General features: G+C 39.1%; 1 protein-coding gene across 4 annotated transcripts; it reads left to right on the top strand.

The window, feature by feature from the left end:
• Nucleotides 1–1,833: 1,833 nt before the first annotated feature.
• On the top strand, nucleotides 1,834–10,524 carry LOC309696188 (protein tyrosine phosphatase type IVA 2-like). 4 transcript variants are annotated; one of them, XM_082517339.1, is made up of 8 exons: nucleotides 1,834–1,962; nucleotides 2,506–2,648; nucleotides 3,868–3,993; nucleotides 6,017–6,607; nucleotides 6,697–6,789; nucleotides 8,257–8,387; nucleotides 9,069–9,143; nucleotides 9,224–10,524. In XM_082517339.1, the coding sequence occupies exons 4-8, from the start codon at nucleotides 6,512–6,514 to the stop codon at nucleotides 9,333–9,335; spliced, it is 507 nt and encodes a 168-aa protein (XP_082373465.1). In that variant the 5' UTR covers nucleotides 1,834–1,962; nucleotides 2,506–2,648; nucleotides 3,868–3,993; nucleotides 6,017–6,511; the 3' UTR covers nucleotides 9,336–10,524. The 4 variants fall into 4 exon arrangements, with proteins under 4 accessions (XP_082373465.1, XP_082373466.1, XP_082373467.1 ...); XM_082517340.1 differs by lacking the exon at nucleotides 1,834–1,962 and adding an exon at nucleotides 1,975–2,076; XM_082517341.1 differs by lacking the exon at nucleotides 1,834–1,962 and adding an exon at nucleotides 2,084–2,159.
• The last annotated feature ends 7,752 nt before the right edge of the window (nucleotides 10,525–18,276 follow it).

Genomic DNA, 18,276 nt, shown 5'->3' with positions numbered 1-18,276 from the left:
TCAGGTAGAGTGAAAAAAACAGCAGCTGTTCCTGTGATCACCATTAAAACCTTTACTGGGAAAAGGCTAGTGGAGTCCTTTGTCAAAGCACCTGATCAACAAACTGACACGACCAAAAGCAAACGCTGTAGCTGCTCCATCCACCGCTGCTCCGTTTGTTTTACACAGTCAAAATCTGCAGTAAGAGTCCAGAAGTTGTATTAAAATATGCAGATGAAATGTTATTCATACAGCGTGCTGAATGCTGACAATAGCCGTCCTGTTTTATATGCAGCAAACAGGGGTGAGTATAAAGGGGGGCATTGGGTGTCCTAGACCTTATTAATTTCAAGGCTTTTGTAAGATTTTTAACACTGTAAGTGAAATAATATCAAATATTGTGTTAATTAAAATCCATTAATATTTAAAAATATAGAAATAAGATTTTTTCCACAAGCCAATAAAAATATAAATGGGCTATTAAACTCTGGTCCACTGACCTGATGGTTGTTAGGTTGGACACTGAATTATTATTAATATCTACACTAACATAGCATCTGTTTTCAGCAGCACTTGCTTCCTATTAAAGTCAGAAAGCCTTCCAAGAAGACAGAGTAAAGGTGCATTTCTATGCCTTAGTTTAGTTTGCATATATATCTTATTTTATTTGTGACTTTTGACTGTGCTTGAGATTATTTATACATTTTACAATTTAAGAAAATGTTTTATTTTAAAAAAAATCTAATTTATTATGACATGTACATACAATCAAAGGGGTTTAGTTGTTTTTTGTGTTTTTTTGACAGATGTTATATGTAGTTAAACGTGAAAACATTGCAATTTCTAAAATGGAAAACAACGAGCAGTTCATTTTGAAAGACCTGTGTTTTTTCTCCTTTGAATGTTTATGATTGCTCATTAATAAGACAAAAATATTTCTTGTTGGATTACTCAGTGAATTGATGGAATAATCTATCGATTCATCGTTCACTAAAATAATTGCTAGCTACATCCCTAGTCTTTCCCCTACAATATAAAGCGACTCGAGGTGACTGTTGATGGCCTATGTGACAAAATACACCAAAAAAAACAAAACACCAAAACAAAAAACATTCACTTATCCTTTGGCTTTTAAAAGTTGACATACCTCAGCTGTTCAGGCTCAGGTTACTTTTTTGTATCAGTGGGTAGATTTAGTCTGTAATACATGATCATCCCTTTGTAGATGATAAGCATAGGAAAACATACTGAAGAAATAAATATTAAACAATCTACATTTGGTAATGTGGGATATTAAAGCTACAATTTGTTCATCTAAGCCATGAGCTAACTCCTATATATTTGTACTGTGTTGCTCTGCACAGGAGGAAACTTAAATTAAATATGCAAAAAGAGCAAGTCGTCAAATAAAATCAAACCAGTTAGCCATTATAATGGTCTGTAATTAATGGTCTGTAATGTAATTGAGTTTGTGTTTCTTATGGATAAATATCCAAAGGTAAAGGAGGACGAGAAAATGGAAACTTGTTTCTAACAATTAAATGAATTAATAAAAAAAATTGCAGAGAGAGGGAAGTTGAAATTTTGAGTTCTTTCAAATTGTTGACTTACTGACTATTTCTAAATTTCAAGATACATCAGATACAACACATTTTTTCCTAATTCACAAGGTGGTCAAATTGGAAATGAGAACATTTCTTCAAACACAACAGGTGCTGTTCAGTTTTGAGTAAGTGATTATCATTAAATTAAGCAAAACTCATATAAAACAACATAGTGTCATTGAGTTTGCGAATAATGGTCTTTCTTTTCATTTTTTTAAACCGGAACATGGGTCTTCAGCAGTTTTATTTTGGAAAGACGGTGACCGGTAGTCATCATGTCCTACGTTGCTAACTTGACGTTTTTTTGCAACATGTCTCCCTCGCAGGCTCTCGTCCATTATTAGAAGCTTCTGGATATTTTGTGAAACTGCTTCGTTTTGTAAGTGCTTTTGTTCACGCTGGGCGTTTCAAATCTACGCTATAGCCGTCGCTATTGTCCGGCTAATGTTTCGTTTGCTAACAAGGTCACTGTACTCGCTGTTATTGAAAGCCGGTGAGCGTTTTAGCCTGCTTTTTATTCTGCTTGTTGACCTGGTTTCTAACTGACCTGTCTTGCGGAGCATTTAATGACAGAAGGTGCTGTTGTTTAGTCCAGTAAGACAGTTTGTAAATAATATGCTGACATTTTCTCTTAATCTGCGTGTGTCATAATCGCTCTATGTGTGCCTTAAAAAAACAAAAAAGCCAGCTGGCTTCTCGGTAATTTAACTGTAACTGCCGTGTAGATTAATTTTAAACATGGATGCTCTCGTACAGGTATTTAAGTGATTAGCCTAGTTAAGTGTCATGCTTCCCGGTTTATTTTTCGTTTTTTTTTTAAAGTCATATTGCGTTTGGTTATTGGAATATCAACATATAAGCTAAAACGCAGCAGCTGAAGTCATCGATAAATATCGACGTGTTTTCTTCTTATTCGCTGCAGGTTAGCACTAAGCTAACGGGCCGTTAGTCAGCCAGGACCCAGAAAAACAGCAGCAGCATCATCATCAATGGTGTGTCTACATCCCGGAGCCGTCACATTTTCCTGTGTCCGCTCAATGAACCATCTCCTCAGCTCTCATCACGGTGAGTATATCACCACGCCGCAGTTCGTGTTGGACTCGGGTAACCATATTTCCAGATAAATTACATCTGGGATAAGTTTAGGGCCGGCTAGAAACATTATGTGGGCAGCTTGGAGAAGGTAAGGACGGGAGATTAGCGCATCCAGCTGGTAACCTGTTTGTCTCTGTTCGTGTGCTGGTATCTCTGACATGAACGTCAGAATGATCTCTGACAGAGGTAAACAGAATAAACAACTTGGTTAGGCTAATATTAGATACACGTCTGTGTTTTAGGTTTGCGGTTTTACAGGCTGAATCATTTGTTCTCTGTAAGAGTAACACAGATGTACCATGAGATTTTGGGTCAGGTAGGAAGGTCAGACCAAGACAGCTACACCACTGAGTATTTCATATATCATTATTTGTCATCCCAAACTATTATCCAGATATCAGCTATCATGCACAGGTAGCTTTATTAGCTTTATTAGGTAGTCAATAAGCTTTATTTATGTCATTAAGATTGTTATGACTATGTTAAGACTACAGCTCTGTCTATAATCCTTCAGTATTCACAGTGGCAGTTCACCTATCAGTCTGCTTGATCATATGAAGGATAAATATCCTGTATTTTCTTTCCCAGCCTTCTAAATAGAAAAGGAAGCTACATTTTTTTTCTGTACTTTTATGAGGTTGAAGGAAAACTCCCAAAAGTGCCTTAGTTCTAGACTTTTCTCTACAGGAGCACAACTAAATTCTCTAAGGTTTTCACACAAATGAATTGATATATTTTACTATATTTGGTAGTTAAATTCTCAGATATACTGGAATAGAGTTTGCAAAAAGTTCAAAACATAACCAAGCTGAATAGGAGATGCTACGTGAACTCGGTGGGCTCGGGGTTTATCCATCTGCTTGTAAAACTTGTAAAACACAGCAAGAATATCTTGATGCACTAAGGAAATGCCAAACTGTAAAAACACTCAAGACCGAGATCGCAGATTTCACTCTAGTGTTTGCATGGTTGTGTGTTCTCTCTTTGTTTTTTTTCAGTTGCTCCTCTGTCTCGTATCTTTGCTGGGTTTTAGTAGGGATGAGTCTATGTATCACTTTATTCTTTTATGAGCCACGTGTTTTTTGTGTTCACTTTTATAAACCATTAAATGGTTACAGGAGGACAAAGGGTGAAAATGTTGTGCACTCTGGTCTCATGACTTCATCTCTTCTTCATGTCTCGCTCTCAGGCTGCACATGTATGGCGTTGGCGAGGCTTGGAGGGGAGTTTTGCCAAGCCCAGCACCTGCTGCTTATTGTGGACAAGTGAAAAGGAGACGTCAGCTAGGCACACTCACTGCCATTCACGCACACAGGTGAGTGATAAAGGCAGGCGGTGCCTTCATTTGAAACTTTGAGGATAAAGTCTAGTCCTTGATGTGTTATCTCTACAGCATCAAAAGCTTTACTTCTACTGCCTGGCACCCATGGCTCCATTTTTGTACTTTTGTTAATCGTACCATATTAAAGCTTAAAGTCTTCACTTCAGTCTTAGAGTCCACTGTGGTGAAGATCGTCATGCAAATTCTTTATAAAAATGACTACTAACCATGATTTAAGGAATGCTTATTTTTTAAAACCAGTAAGTTTCTCCTGAAGGTGAAAGGGAATCAGCTGCATGCACAGCATGAATTCATACGCAATCCCTTCCTGAACTCGATGTCCCAATTTAAAAAAAAAAAAAGCTGTTATGCAGCCAGAGCATGAAAAATAACTTGGTTCAATGTCAATAAAATACATAATTATCACACAGTAAAACAGTTCAGAAAGGTAAAAAAATGTCACTCAAAAAGGGGCTCAGTTAAACAGGATACAATGAATAACCTGTTTATGTTACAATAAGGAGCTTAACTATAAATAATGAGGTGGTAAAGATTTTCTGTATCTGTCTGTGTGGCAGTGGAGCTGAAACGACTTTGAGTGTTCAGCTGCATGTCCAGTAAAATGTGAACAGGACAGTCAAGCTAACTATCCACATCCGTTTACCACAGCCACAGTCCCATCAGCTGATGTAGGAATCCAATCAGTGCGTTGATTCAGATAACAGTCGCAAATTCCTTCAATGAGCGATACGGACGCGTTCCATCAGCTGGCAGTTCAGTATTTGCAGTAACATGGCTGGGATTGCACTGCAGAGATTACCATCTCTGTTTGTTTCCAAATGGGGCGATCGTGGCTCAAGAGTTGGGAATTTGCCTTGTAATCGGAAGGTTGCCGGTTCGAGCCCCGGCTTGGACAGTCTCGGTCGTTGTGTCCTTGGGCAAGACACTTCACCCGTTGCCTACTGGTGGTGGTCAGAGGGCCCGGTGGCGCCAGTGTCCGGCAGTCTGTCACTGCGCCCCAGGGTGGCTGTGGCTACAATGTAGCTTGCCATCACCAGTGTGTGAATGTGTGTGTGAATGGGTGGATGATAGGGGTGGGGGAAAAAATCGATACTGTGTAGTATCGTGATATTTTGTTTGCTAATAATGTATCGATACAGGGACAGCAGAAATCGATATTTTGTTACAAAAAAGTTTTTGTAGACTGGAACTCTGACTTCAGAGCATGTTGATCCTTTTTCTGAGCAAGAATCCTGACATTGCTTGACTGTCCAAATGTGTTTAACTTGTTTTTTGGCAGCAATAAACATGACAGTTTACTTCTTTTAATTTAAGACATGTTTTATTTTAATTAAGTTTAAAACTTTTTATTTAATGTAAAATTATATTTTGTTTTAATTTACTTTCAAATTCTTCAGTTGCTGAATGGGCTGCATAGTTATCATAAATTGCATAGTTCAGAATAGCTATAATTGTACCAGATGGTTGCATTCAGTTAAGTTGGACTAGACTGTAATACAAACCGTTCAGTTTGTCAACAATAAAACTGAAATGAGAGAAAGACTGAGTGTGAGACTTTGATATTAGATAAAATGAATATTGATAAAGTTTGCCTTTATGTACAGAATCTGAATATCGCAAAATATTTTAAGAAATTGCAATAATATCGTATCGTGGGATGTATGGTGATTCCCACCTCTAGTGGATGACTGGGGTCCTTAGGGACTAGCAAAGCGCTATACAAATACAGGCCATTTACCATCTCTGTTTGTCTCAAAAGTCCTGATATCACAGAAAATTCACTAGTAGACACATAAAAACTTGAATTTATAGAGACTTTAAAAACCATTTCATCACAGTAAAGCAGAATATATATATATATATATATATATATATATATATAAACATCTTATTTAGATGAGAATTACATTTAAAGTTTACCAGTAAATAAAAAGTCACAGCAAAGCTTTTTTGTTTTAAAGTGACCTAAAATGGCCGACCCTTCCTGTCCTCATAGGTCCCTACTGCCATCCCGTTCAACCCTTATGAAGAAGAGCCACCCTGCAGTCTGTGAGCTGTCTCGGAGAGAGGGGCAAGCATTGGTTTCAGCCTGGGAGTTTCCTCTCTGCTCTTCTTCTTTCCAGCTTTTCCTCTCCTCCTCCTCTTCTTCTTCTGCTGTGATTTGTACAAGTCTTCTCTGAATGGGCTAATAGAGTTGAAAGAAAAAGAGTTTAACTCTTGCCAAGCCAATTTTACTTTTACTTTATTGCCAAGGCAATTTACTTTTCTATTTCTCGACCAAAATTTTGTATTTTCGTGAGATTGATTTAGTAACATTCACTAAAAAACACAATTGTTTTTCTTTAAGTGGGAAGATTTTGTTTGTTTGTTTGTTTGCATTTTGTTTTTAACACTCAGAAGGGTTTTTCCTCAGACTCTGTTACTCCACTCTTTGAAGCACAGTACTTTCCAGACTTTTATTCTTTATTAATAAGCTTCTCTGGGTATAAAAATGAACCGGCCGGCTCCAGTGGAGATCTCCTATGACTGTCTGAGATTCCTCATCACGCACAATCCCACCAATGCACAACTCGGACGGTTTATAGAGGTAACACGTGTTTAAGATCTCTGCACATTTTCTCCTTTGGAAGACACAGAAGCAGGGTGTTGTGTTAAAATGTGTGATTTGATGTGTAGGATCTGAAAGCATTCGGAGTAAATACCTTAGTGCGAGTGTGCGCTGCCACGTATGACAAGACACCGGTGGAACAAGAAGGCATCCAGGTTCTGGTAGGTGATGCGTAGCAAACAGTACTTAGGCGGCTGTAAATAATCACAAGAGCAGTTTGTGAAGAGAGAGTCACACGTTGAGTTTAATGCAGCTACTGTCATTAATGGATTACGCCAGCTTCCAGTACCAAAGTCTAAAAACACACAGAACCTAAATCAAACAATAGAGTGAACGTCAACCACAAAGGGAGGAGTAAGAACATGATCTGCAGGGTAGTTAAAGGATTAATGAGCTGAAAGAAGAAAATTAACCTTCAGGTGAATGAGTTATGCATTTCACTGTCCTGCTGTGATATTTTCTGTGAATCCATGAATCTGTTCTCCCTCTTATCTGGTTCAGGTCATAGTTGAGTTGGAGTCTATCCCAGCAGATTACGAGTTTTTCAGTCTATTTTTCTACAGCTTTTAATGGTTTTTTACATGTACTGGTGTGAAGAGAGTTATGGAAAGGTGTGGGTTTATATATATATTTTTTAATATTATAGACTTTGATTTTATTATAATGTCCCACTTCTCATCACTGCATCCTGATGTTTTCTGGTGAAATGTGGCTAGACCAGTACTGAAAGATATCCTAAAGAACCTGTTCTTTGACACCTAAGCAGCCAGAGCAGACGTACAAACTGCAGATTGTGCAAAGATGGATGTAGCTGTGCTCAACAGCTTTAAAAAATATTACAGTTTCCTAAGTTGGTATAATGTTCTGTTCAGTATGATGTAAAATGTGTGACCGAGGGCATAAACTCATCAGGAAGGTTTTTATTGAGGTGTCAGTGAGTTCAGTCTCTTTTTTTTTTTTTTTTTTTTAATTCTCCAGCATCTACTGGCCCCTTCTGGCCATACAACAAAGAATGAAAGTGTTAGGCTCTTCTACCTTGGCTTCACTTTTCAGACCCTGTTTATGTTAGTTTACTTTAGTCTTACATCACAGCGTTTACAGCTTTAGCTGGTTTGCAAAGCTCATTCTTAGTTGGGTCTTTAAAGCACAAGAAAATCAATGTGTTATATCTCGCTTACAAGACCCAAGACATACCTGATGATTTCAGGTATATTTGTACAATGTTTGCAGTTCAGTTACCCAAATACTTAAAGTCTTGTGCTGAACACAGTTTCAGAATGTTTTTAAAAAACATAACTAATAGCATAACATTTTGGAATATCTGTAATAAATAATGATAAACAATTTAAATAGAATATTTAAACACAAATTATTTTTTAAAGAGAAAAATCATTTGTGTGTAAATGAATCCAATACAAAAAACCCCACTTGGTCATTTTAGTAGCTAAAGCAGCTTGGTTTTCAGACACAGCACATTATCCTCACATACACTATAGAACTATAATTATAGAAACGTCTCGTGCATTAAGGATGGTCACTAAAATAATTTAGAGGTATTTTAAAAACCTATGAACGCTGACTGGTCTGCAGTAAAACTGAGCTCAAGTTAATGCTTTACTCTTTTTCAGGATTGGCCATTTGATGATGGATCCGCCCCCCCAGACCAGGTGGTCGATGATTGGCTGAGCCTTCTGCAGACAAAGTTTCGAGACGAGCCTGGCTCCTGTGTGGCTGTGCACTGTGTAGCTGGATTGGGACGGTCAGTATGAAGCTGACACGTGATTTATTCTGATGTTTAGTACACAATAATTTTATATACAGCACAATGTGTTGTGCATGTTTTCAGCTGCGTTTACTCTTCAGGTTTTGTTTGGTTAGTGTGTGTCTGCTTGATCTTTCCTACTTCTAAGCCTTAAACAGACAGCAGCCACTGTGCTCACACTTCAAGATAGTAGTTCCTATTTTGGTAATGAGCATAATATAAACAGTCAGTTTAACACACTTTAAGGATGACTGCAATAAAGTGACAGCTGACAAAAGCATTCATTTTGCTCTCGCTGTGGTAGTTTCAGTTATTTCCCACAAAAAACCTGCCAAGTAAGTCATACAGGTGTCAAATAAATCAGAGCTCTGGAAACCTTTACAACTGGCTGGCTTGTACTTGTGTGTAAGTTGGAGCCTAAATATATGGCAGTGTTTTTTAGCTGCAGGCTGCCCTTGGTGACTCAAAGCTCCAAATTGTCCGTCAGTAGTTGTCTTAGCTGCGAAGGCTACAAGTGTAGGCTCTTAAAAGTTACTGAGTTGAATTCTCTTGGAGGCAAATGATTAAACTAGGAAAATATCACCCCCAACAAATGCAACTGAGTCACCTGTTATAGTCTACCACCAGTCACATACAGGGGTTAAAGTTTAACTAAGGCTTCCTCTTGTTTGTCCTCAGAGCGCCCGTGTTGGTGGCTCTGGCTCTAATTGAATGTGGGATGGAATACGAGGATGCGGTGCACCTAATAAGACAGTAAGCTTTGATTCTGCTGCTCCTCCTTTTCTTGCATTGTATTTCGGAAACTGAGCCTAATGTCTCCTCCATTTTGCCAGGAAGCGCCGTGGAGCTTTAAATGCCAAGCAGCTGCATTACCTGGAGAACTACAAGCCTAAACTGTGTCTGCGCTCCAAAGATGCCAACGGGCAAAGCTGCTGTGTACAGTAGGACTCTTTGCAAAAAGAAAGTGGAGGTTTTAAAGTTTTTATTTCCGTTTCTTTGGTTTCAAACCTCCCCTGAACATGTAGCAAAAACCCACAAATACTTAAACAGAGATTTAAAAGCTTGTTTGTCTGTAATGTAAAAATAAAAAACCCCAATAAGATGTGATGAATAATGCAGCTGGCAGTGTGTTTGACAGTGTTCTATAGTCTGCAGCTTGATATTTGCTCTAAGCTAAATGCTGAATAAATAGAGGCTTGTTGGTTTATTGCACATCAATCCACACAGTGACTGAGAGTGATTTATTTATGAGTCTGTGCTCACTGATCAAATCAATGTCCTGCAACCAGAATGCCAGAAGAATTCAGTTTGAAAACACACAATATTTAAGATGAAAACATATGATGACAGGTGTTCTCAGTGTGATGCAAATGTTAGATTATCTACTTTCCTTTTATGTCCCAAATCAGTCATAAGCTTCTGTAGAATAAACTTGTGTTGGGTATAAATATTTGGCGCTGACCTCCATGGAAGTGGACTAACATGTGGAAGAACAGTTGTTAACAAAGGAACATGTAAAGGCTTTGGTAGATTATCCTAGTAACTGACAAGCATTAAGAACATAATTAAAATCGTCCAAATATTCACATTTCTTCCACTGCATCATACACGTTTGTGGGCCAGTAAACAGTATGGGGTATTAATCTACCCGCTAACACTAAAGCGTGGATAATCTGCTCGATGAAAATCTGAGATCCACTCTCGGGTCCATTCAGACGCATTAATGTTCACTATTAGACGTTAGGGGATAAGTTAGCAACACAATCATTCAGATGATTTTAGAGCCAAAGTTCTTCTCATCTCTCTGATCAACAGGATAATCTCCCAAATACTTTATGTGTTCCTGTTGCAACAACCATGTAACGGCACTGTGGAGCCACAGTGGCTGCCACTGCAACATTACTGGCCATAGTTCTCATCCATCTCTGGCTCCACTTAGCTCTTCGGTCAGTGTTTGTAAGATGTATCTGGTCTTTGTGCCATTATTTTCTTATAGATTTTATTTTATTTGTTCCTTCCTGTACCCTGTATCTGTTTGTATCTGTTATTTATTGTTTCTTTGTGAGATGTTTGTCTGATGGATGGGGGAAAAAAAATCTTAGTCTTGGAAAATTAAAGTGTTTAGTAATCTTAACTGTTGGTTGTTGTATGTTTTGATGCAAAATGAGGCAATTTTGGCAGTCCCAGTGTTATTGTGACTTAAGAAAATACATTTTTTAAATTGTCTTTGGTATCAATTGATAAATTTGACAAATATTTAGAGTGATAGCCACATAAAGGAAACTGTAATCAGACCAAATTATCCGGGGGGATGCTGTGGTCCTGATCATTTCAGCCACACGTATTTTTTTTGTTTGTTTTTGGCACAAATATATTTAAGTTTAATTAAATAAACCCTTGATCAAAATGATATGCAGAAAATCCCTGCATTGTACGGGTTTAAAAATTTCAGACGTATTAATAATTTATCCTCACAAAGCTCTGGCCATCTTCCGCATCAGCTCAGCGGTTGGACTGTTACCCATGCCTGATTTCTGTGAACTCGCCATTGCACAAAGCGAGCCGGCCTTCGGCTGTGGTGGTGCTTGTCTGAGTGGAATCGCAGCATCACGTGGACCCTGTGGATGGCTGAAGGTTGATTGGTTTTATTGACTGACCTACAAAAAGAAAAACATGCACAGGAACTGACCTTGAACTGACGAGCTGCAGCTGATTGATAATAATCCACCAACCGTGAGGGCCGATTTATTAGGTACAGTTTACTAGTGACTACTGGGACTTTGACCTTCAGGACTGCCTCAATTCTTCATGCTCCAAATATGCTCTGTGGGACTGAGATTTGGTGACAGTGGGAGCCATTAGAGTACAGTCTTAAGAACTGTACTCTAATGGCTCTGTACTCAGTTGGTATGAACACTCTCAAGTGTGCTCATAAAGTGGGACGTGGGAGGGATCCATGCTTTCATGTTGTTTGTCTTAAACAACATGAAAGCATGGATCCTACAATTTGAACACTGGAGCTGTGGTGGTTCTCGCGTGCCTGGAGCGCTGGGACCCTCTGCTCGCACCGGGGTGGGCGGCCTTTACCAGGGTTGACTGCCTGTCTCCTCTGGGACTACCACTCCTTGGTGTGGGCGCCCCATCTGGGACCTCCCTCCTCCTGATGGGATGAGCGCGCAGAGACGTGTGGCCTTGCGTCTTTAGTACTCTTGGGGGCTGCGGATGGCCCAGTTCTCCCGGACCCATCTCTTCCTGCCTCTGGCTCCTGGGGGACGCTATTACAGCTTCCCACCTTCATTCCCAAGTATGTTTCATAACAAATACACACTCACACTCTGTCTCTTTCTGTCTCTCACACACACGCACACACTCTGCCTGTCCTAGCTTAGACATTGTCATACTGTGTACCACATATAATGTGGTACAAGAGGAGCCTATAGAGAATTTATAGAGCTAATCTTGGAAAAGCAAAATATGTTTGGCTCAGATCATAATTCTGATTGCAAAAGCTGCCAGACAGGATTTAAAAAACATAAATAAATAAAAATAATTAAGTAATTTTCACTGAGATTTAAAAGAAAAACCACAAGCTGCACTTTGTAAACCTTCAAATGCATTTAAAGCTTTGAACATGAAGGTAATTTCTGTTTACAAGTGATTGACCACATCACAGTAATAACAGGTTTTAGTTGATAAAGGCCTACAGCGTGTCAGAGGAAGCATTTCAATGAACTTAGGGCAGTAATTTAGTCGTTTATGACTTTAAAATGAGCATCATGGCTCATTGAGGACATAAATACATACACGGGCAGACAAATCGTCCTTGGCAGCAGAGGACAGCTCTGTGATAATCTGCTGAATTTATGGCAGCTGAGCATCTCTAAGCTCAGTGTAAGCTATATAAACTCTGTGTGCGAGTCCACGGCGTCCTATGTCGTCGTTTTTCCTTCTTCCCGTTTAATTTTGAAAGGGGATGGGAAATTTAAGACGGATCTTGGATTGAAAAAAAATATCTTGCCCAACAATTCTGCTGTTATAAAAAATTACAATTTTGCAAAACTGTAAAGTTTATTCAATATTTTAATTGATGCTGTAAAACTGTTTACCTAAATATTTTTATTTTTTTTGGTTAGGTCTGCAGAATGAGCTTAAAGAATCTCAGCTTTCAGACTTAGCAATTGAGACTCTTTATTCTGTATCCATGTACTCTCTTTCAAAGGACCAGGAAAACTGACTCCCGAGGTGTATAATGGACATGTTATTTCTTACATTAATTAATTAAACAGTCTGGCTTCTCTTCCAAGCGGGGCATCTGGTATTTTGATGTTGAACCGACACCAAAGTGTGATCAAAGGAGAAATGTGAAACCAGCCATCGTTGGGCTGCAGCAACAAGAGCCACCAAGTCAGCGGTTTGACTAAAAGTGGCTACATGTGCACAGAAGATGGCTCTAGTGGATGATCGCAGGATCCTTTCCATGACTGAAAAATCAATAAATAACCCTTTTCAGAGCAACCAAGCTAGAACACTCTTCAGGTGGCAGGCATATCTTGATGCACACCTACTGTGAAGATGAAAGAAAACACAAGCGATTCATCAGCCGCAAGAGCAGAAAAAGAAATGGAGCCAGAAGTTCTTTTAATGGTTGAAAATCAGATTAAGATGAAATCAGAGAGAAGAAATTAAATAAAAGGCCAAAAGATCTGAAGCCTACATCACTTTCTGTCAGACAGGCATGGTTTCTGGGTCTACATGTCAACTGAATCCTGATTGGTTCATTTTAAATCCAGGTTTCTGCCATATTTCTGCTCTCAGCTAGAAAACTTTACGCTATATGCCATAGTACATATATCTGCAAATTTACTCGTATAGTTCCATCTCAGACTCAACTTTGAAGTGTTGAGCCCATCACACATTTTATAGCGTAAACATGAAGAAGTAAATAATTTTGTTTTGACTAATAAAGCAGAGACATTGTAAGAAAGAGATAAACCTTTTAAAGGCTTATTTTATGGCAGAAACCTAGAATACCTAAGCTTAAAACAAAAAATTAAATTTGACTGGTGGTTCTTTACATGCAGTTTTAATGTTCTGGTGATCACTAAAATTAAAGTTAGAAAATACTTTACAATACCTTCCCAAACAAGCGTTTCTTATAATGATGACACTGGCTTTGAGAAGTATTTTTACTTCAGTTCAAGTTAAAGCTCAGCTAAACCAGCTATAACAGTATTTTACGGTTTAATGTGAGTACTTTTAAGTACCACAGTGCTTCATTCAGCACTGTACGTTCAGTGGAAATACAGGCACTGAAAAGTCCGAGTCACCGTGAATATACCTCCACATATTCTGCGTAGTTAGGCGAGTTTGCAGGAACAAGGCAGAAGGCACTCTGTAGTGTGAAACTTTTTTTGTTGCTCATGAGGCCGACAGAGGGCGCTCGCACTCAGAAATCAGATGAATTAACGCAAAATGATATGAAGCTTTACTTTAACGATTGTTCAGCCACCGATTTTTACTACAGGACTACTAGAAGAGGAGGAAGAGGAGGAGGAGAGCAGGGGTCAGATGGGAGGGATGATCAGGACGGCGACCCAGTTCACCCCGCAAACCAAACCGGACGACCGCCCACAGCTGATCAAAGGATGCAATTAGTGAGATTTTAAGGGTGATTCAAGTTTATAAAAACATCCAGCTGCATTTCCCCCTGGAGAGAGAGAGAGAGAGAGAGAGAGAGAGAGAGGGAGGAAGGAAGGAAGGAAGAGGGAGGGACTGAGGAGTAGAGAGGAGCTGGAGTTTTAGGTTTCCCAAGCATCTGGATGTCTGGCAGGGAGAGACGAAAAAAGGAAAAGGGCTCGGATTTATGGAAAACTGTCCCGAAGCAAAGGTAAAAGGCAGAAAAAGCACGCGCAGAGGGGAGAGAAGAGGAAAATAAGGAGGAGAAAGTTGTTTTTCCAGCGGGACGGGTGCAGCATCGCAGCGAGCAGCAGGAATGTTACCGGTGAGTTTTCATTCATGAAAGGTTCCAGGAGTTTATGGATATGCAACTTCTGAACTGAAGAGTCGAGCTGAGGCAGCAGCCTGGAGCCTACAGCTTCAAACACACGTCAGACCCTTAGAAATAAGCTCATTTCACTCCTGCAATCTATGTCTGGATGAGGGTATAGTTTGTTTCAGTTCATTTATTAATTAAACATTTTTTAAACGTACTGTGTGCATTAATTTAAATGTGCCAAACCTCAATATAAATGCATGCTGAGCTTTCACTTGCTTGTGCAAGTGCAACTACTGATAGGCAGGATAAGGATAAGATAAGATAGGCTGGGATTGAATTTATTTATTCTAAAAGTTTGGAATTTCCTGTAACACAGCTGCCAAAATATTAAATACCGGTACTACTTCTAACAAAATAGTTGAAATAAGGCAGTAATAGGTCATTAAGGTATTGATACCTAATAGAAAAAAAGAAATCAGATTCAGTGGGTTAAAGGCTAAAAAAATAAAAAATAATAAAAATATATAAATAAATATATATAATATATAATAAATATATAAAGCTATGTAAAAAGTTTTATTTCAATGCAACAAAGTGGCTCAATAGTTGGACTCAATAAAACTGTAGTTTTCTAATACATGAGAAGCTCAGCATGTAAAGTGCTGTGACAGTCCAATTTTTACCCTTGTTTTCCACTTAACTGTTTAATTTTCAAGAGCGGCACGAACTTGGAAACCAACGCACAGTTTAGGAAACGCTTTGAGCACTTCCCATGTCATCTCCAGGAATGTTAGCGGTGAATTTTCATTCAGAGACAAGGAACCAAAGAAATAACTAAACTGCTCAGCACTTCTCACATTCCTTCAACTTTAGTGAGTGCACGTCACACAACAGCCAATCATCAGCCAGAACCAACAAGACAGCTGATTATGTGACTGTATCCTGATATTTTTCACCATGTTTTTTTCCTAATATTTAAACATTCGTTTGGAATTGTGGGAAACATTTTTACACCAGACTTCATTTAGTCTGTTTGAGCCAGATGACTGCAAAGTGACTCAGTGCAATACTTCATGTAATTTTAGATTTTCTTCCCATCTCTGAGGGGGTCTAAGGGCACATCTTTCACCATCTTACAATGCTGTGATTGCAGCCATTTCCCAACTCTGTGAATGGAACTCACGGCCATTTATTAATGGTCACGACAGGATTAACAAATATGAAACTGAGATCGTGGTGCAACTGTACTGTTGCAACATCAGATGATGTTGAGGAAGTCATTGAAGACGTTTTTGACACTAAAAACTTTCCAACCAGATGAACAGAATCAAGTTTCTGTGACTTGGAGGAAAAATGGACATGACGACAAAATAAACTGTGGTTCACTGGTTTTGTGCTGAGATTTTCCACAGTTGTCCCAAATTACCTCCTATCAGTGTCTTCCTATTGGTGTCTAAGCAAAAGTCTTTTAACCATTTATAAAGCATTAACTACATCTCATTAACCCTTTATGAACAGCCTTATCATAATGTGGGTTATGCAGCAGACGCTGGAGGTTCTCTGTATGTACACACAGGAAATATCTGCAGTCGAGCGCAGAGTGCCTGAAGTGTTTTTGTACTGCCAGGTCCATTTGTGCTGGTTTTTGGTTAGGTGCCTGAAGCGGGGTCTGTGTTTAGCACCAGCTTGACACATTTTCACATTTTGTTCTAGAACATATAATCCCTGAAAAGATAAAAAAGTGCATTTTGGAACGGGTAGGTGCTTTACAGAGGGCGTGTGCTAACGAGGGGCATAATATTAGAGTCTTCTCATCATCCTGCTCTTTTCTGGTCCACTGATAGCGTTGCACTTCTTGCATTTGCATTTATATTTGCACTTCAAACATCACGACAGTGGCACAAGCCGTTAGCCAATGAGATCCACCCTTTGCTTTTGGTATCAGCTTTCAAAACACCAAGATAGTGATGGCGAAAACAGCCATCTTGAGGCTTGAAAATGAGACTTCACAAACTTAATGGGTGATGTGACAGTAGCCACCTCCATTCACTGTCTATAAAAAGCATCATCTGCTTCATCTACTTTGCTGAAGGTCCCGACCAATGTTATGTTTCCATTCACACAGTAGAGTTAATGTATATATATGTTTGCGTTCGTGCTTGTGTTGATCTGCATCTTTTAGAGAAAAAGTCTCAAATTACCAACCCTGAAATCGGTGGACATTAGTATTCCTGTTTCCCTTCCGTCCTTCCTCCCTCTATTCCCGTTTCTCTTTATCTCTCTCTCTCCCACATGACACATGGCAGAAAACACTACACCTCTTTGTGGCTGCTGTCAGCTCCAGACAATACTCTGAAGATATACAGAAGTGTTTACTCTATAGAGCGAGGCAGAGAAAGAGAGGCATAGAAGCCTGCTACTTTGACTTTTGACCTCACCCTGAATTTCCAGTCCTCCACCTCGGTTCAGGCGCTTTCTCTAACCTTTGATCCAAAGTACACCATCTCCTAGCTTGTTCTGGAAACCAGCTACTGTTCACTGTATTGTTTTGACAATTAAAGCTCTTTTGCCCTCGTGTCTCCAAACAGGGGCAGCTCACAAGACTGACACGACAAATTCAAAACAGAGCATGATATCATCTGGCAACTTCTTCTGAAATGTTGAGCAGCCGGCACATATTTTCCTGGGTACAGAGCCGGCAGCACTGCCGTCAGTATCTTCTTTTTCCACGAATAGCGAAGCTACAGAAATATTACAAACGCCGTACAATCTCTCATTTACTTTATTTTATGTTGAACTTCATGAAAAATTTTGCATCTTCCTCAGAATTTTTATTCAAAGCTTTAGCACAGAAAACCTATACTCTTACCTTAAAAGACTCATTTACAGCGCCATATTTTTGCTCAAATGCTGCTACTAGAGTAGCTTTGCATGATTCAGACTCATATATTGACATAGTAACCATTGGCGCTTTTGTTTACCTTATAATATGAAATTGAAAGGACAGAGTATAAGAAAAAGCTCAATAGCTTCCCCTTAAAAACATGTCTTTACTTAAAATGTAATGGTAAATACAGAGGGGGCGTGCCATGTTGTAGGCGTGCCATGTTGGTGACAGAAGTTACATGTAAACGTCACGGAGCAGAGTCATTTCTATTGGTTTAGGACGTTTATGTTAGAATTTAACTCTAAGTGCTGCTGGATCTAAGTTAAGTGTCAGAGACACACCTGAAATGCTCTAGGCTCTAAATATTATTTTATCTTTATTCGTGTATTTTTACCAGTAGCAAATTTAGCATTGTCCGTCGCTAATGTCTGTAATACATCACGTCTGGATTGGAAAAAACAACATTTTAAGCTTGGTGAAAATATTTGTAAATGGATCAAGTGGCTTTTTGCTTTGGAGTATTTCTTTATTTTAGTCAAATAACTGTGGTATTTTGTGAAAAGTTGTTATGCATAGACTTTGTAGAAAAAGAAAGACTAAAGAAAGTCCATGAAAATAAATGATTTATTAATACAGCAGCAGTGTATTGCCCCCCAAGTGTGAGAATTGTTTTGCTTCTCATTGAGCTGGTAGCTCATGTTTTACTCAATGCACACAGTCCCTATAGAGACGGTACTGACTGTTCTGTGGGTGTGTGGGTGAGGGGGTGTGGATAGTGAGAGTAGGGTGGCTGAAACACAAATCACCTTCAGCTGTCACTGTGGCCTACTCCCCCCCCCCCCCACACACACACACACACACACACAGAGGCCAAGATCTGGCAGTAGGGAGGCTGGTGTGACTCTGGGATTGTTTTTTGTTTTTTAATTTTTTGTTTTGTTATTTGTTGTTTATGCTCCTTGCTTTTTTTTTATTTAGAAGCTTTATTCATTTAAGCGCAACAC

The sequence above is a fragment of the Aulonocara stuartgranti genome (assembly GCF_965226115.1).
Source record: "Aulonocara stuartgranti genome assembly, chromosome: 19".
Taxonomy (NCBI): domain Eukaryota; kingdom Metazoa; phylum Chordata; class Actinopteri; order Cichliformes; family Cichlidae; genus Aulonocara; species Aulonocara stuartgranti.
Note: the sequence above shows the minus strand (reverse complement) of the source record. Positions and strands in the feature narration are given on the sequence as shown.

Coding starts and splice junctions, on each gene's coding strand:
- LOC309696188 (XM_082517339.1), top strand. CDS start 6,512: ATGAACCGGCCGGCTCCAGTGGAGATCTCCTATGACTGTCTGAGATTC. Junction 6,790..8,256: donor AAGAAGGCATCCAGGTTCTG/GTAGGTGATGCG, acceptor ACTCTTTTTCAG/GATTGGCCATTTGATGATGG. Junction 9,144..9,223: donor GCGGTGCACCTAATAAGACA/GTAAGCTTTGAT, acceptor CCATTTTGCCAG/GAAGCGCCGTGGAGCTTTAA.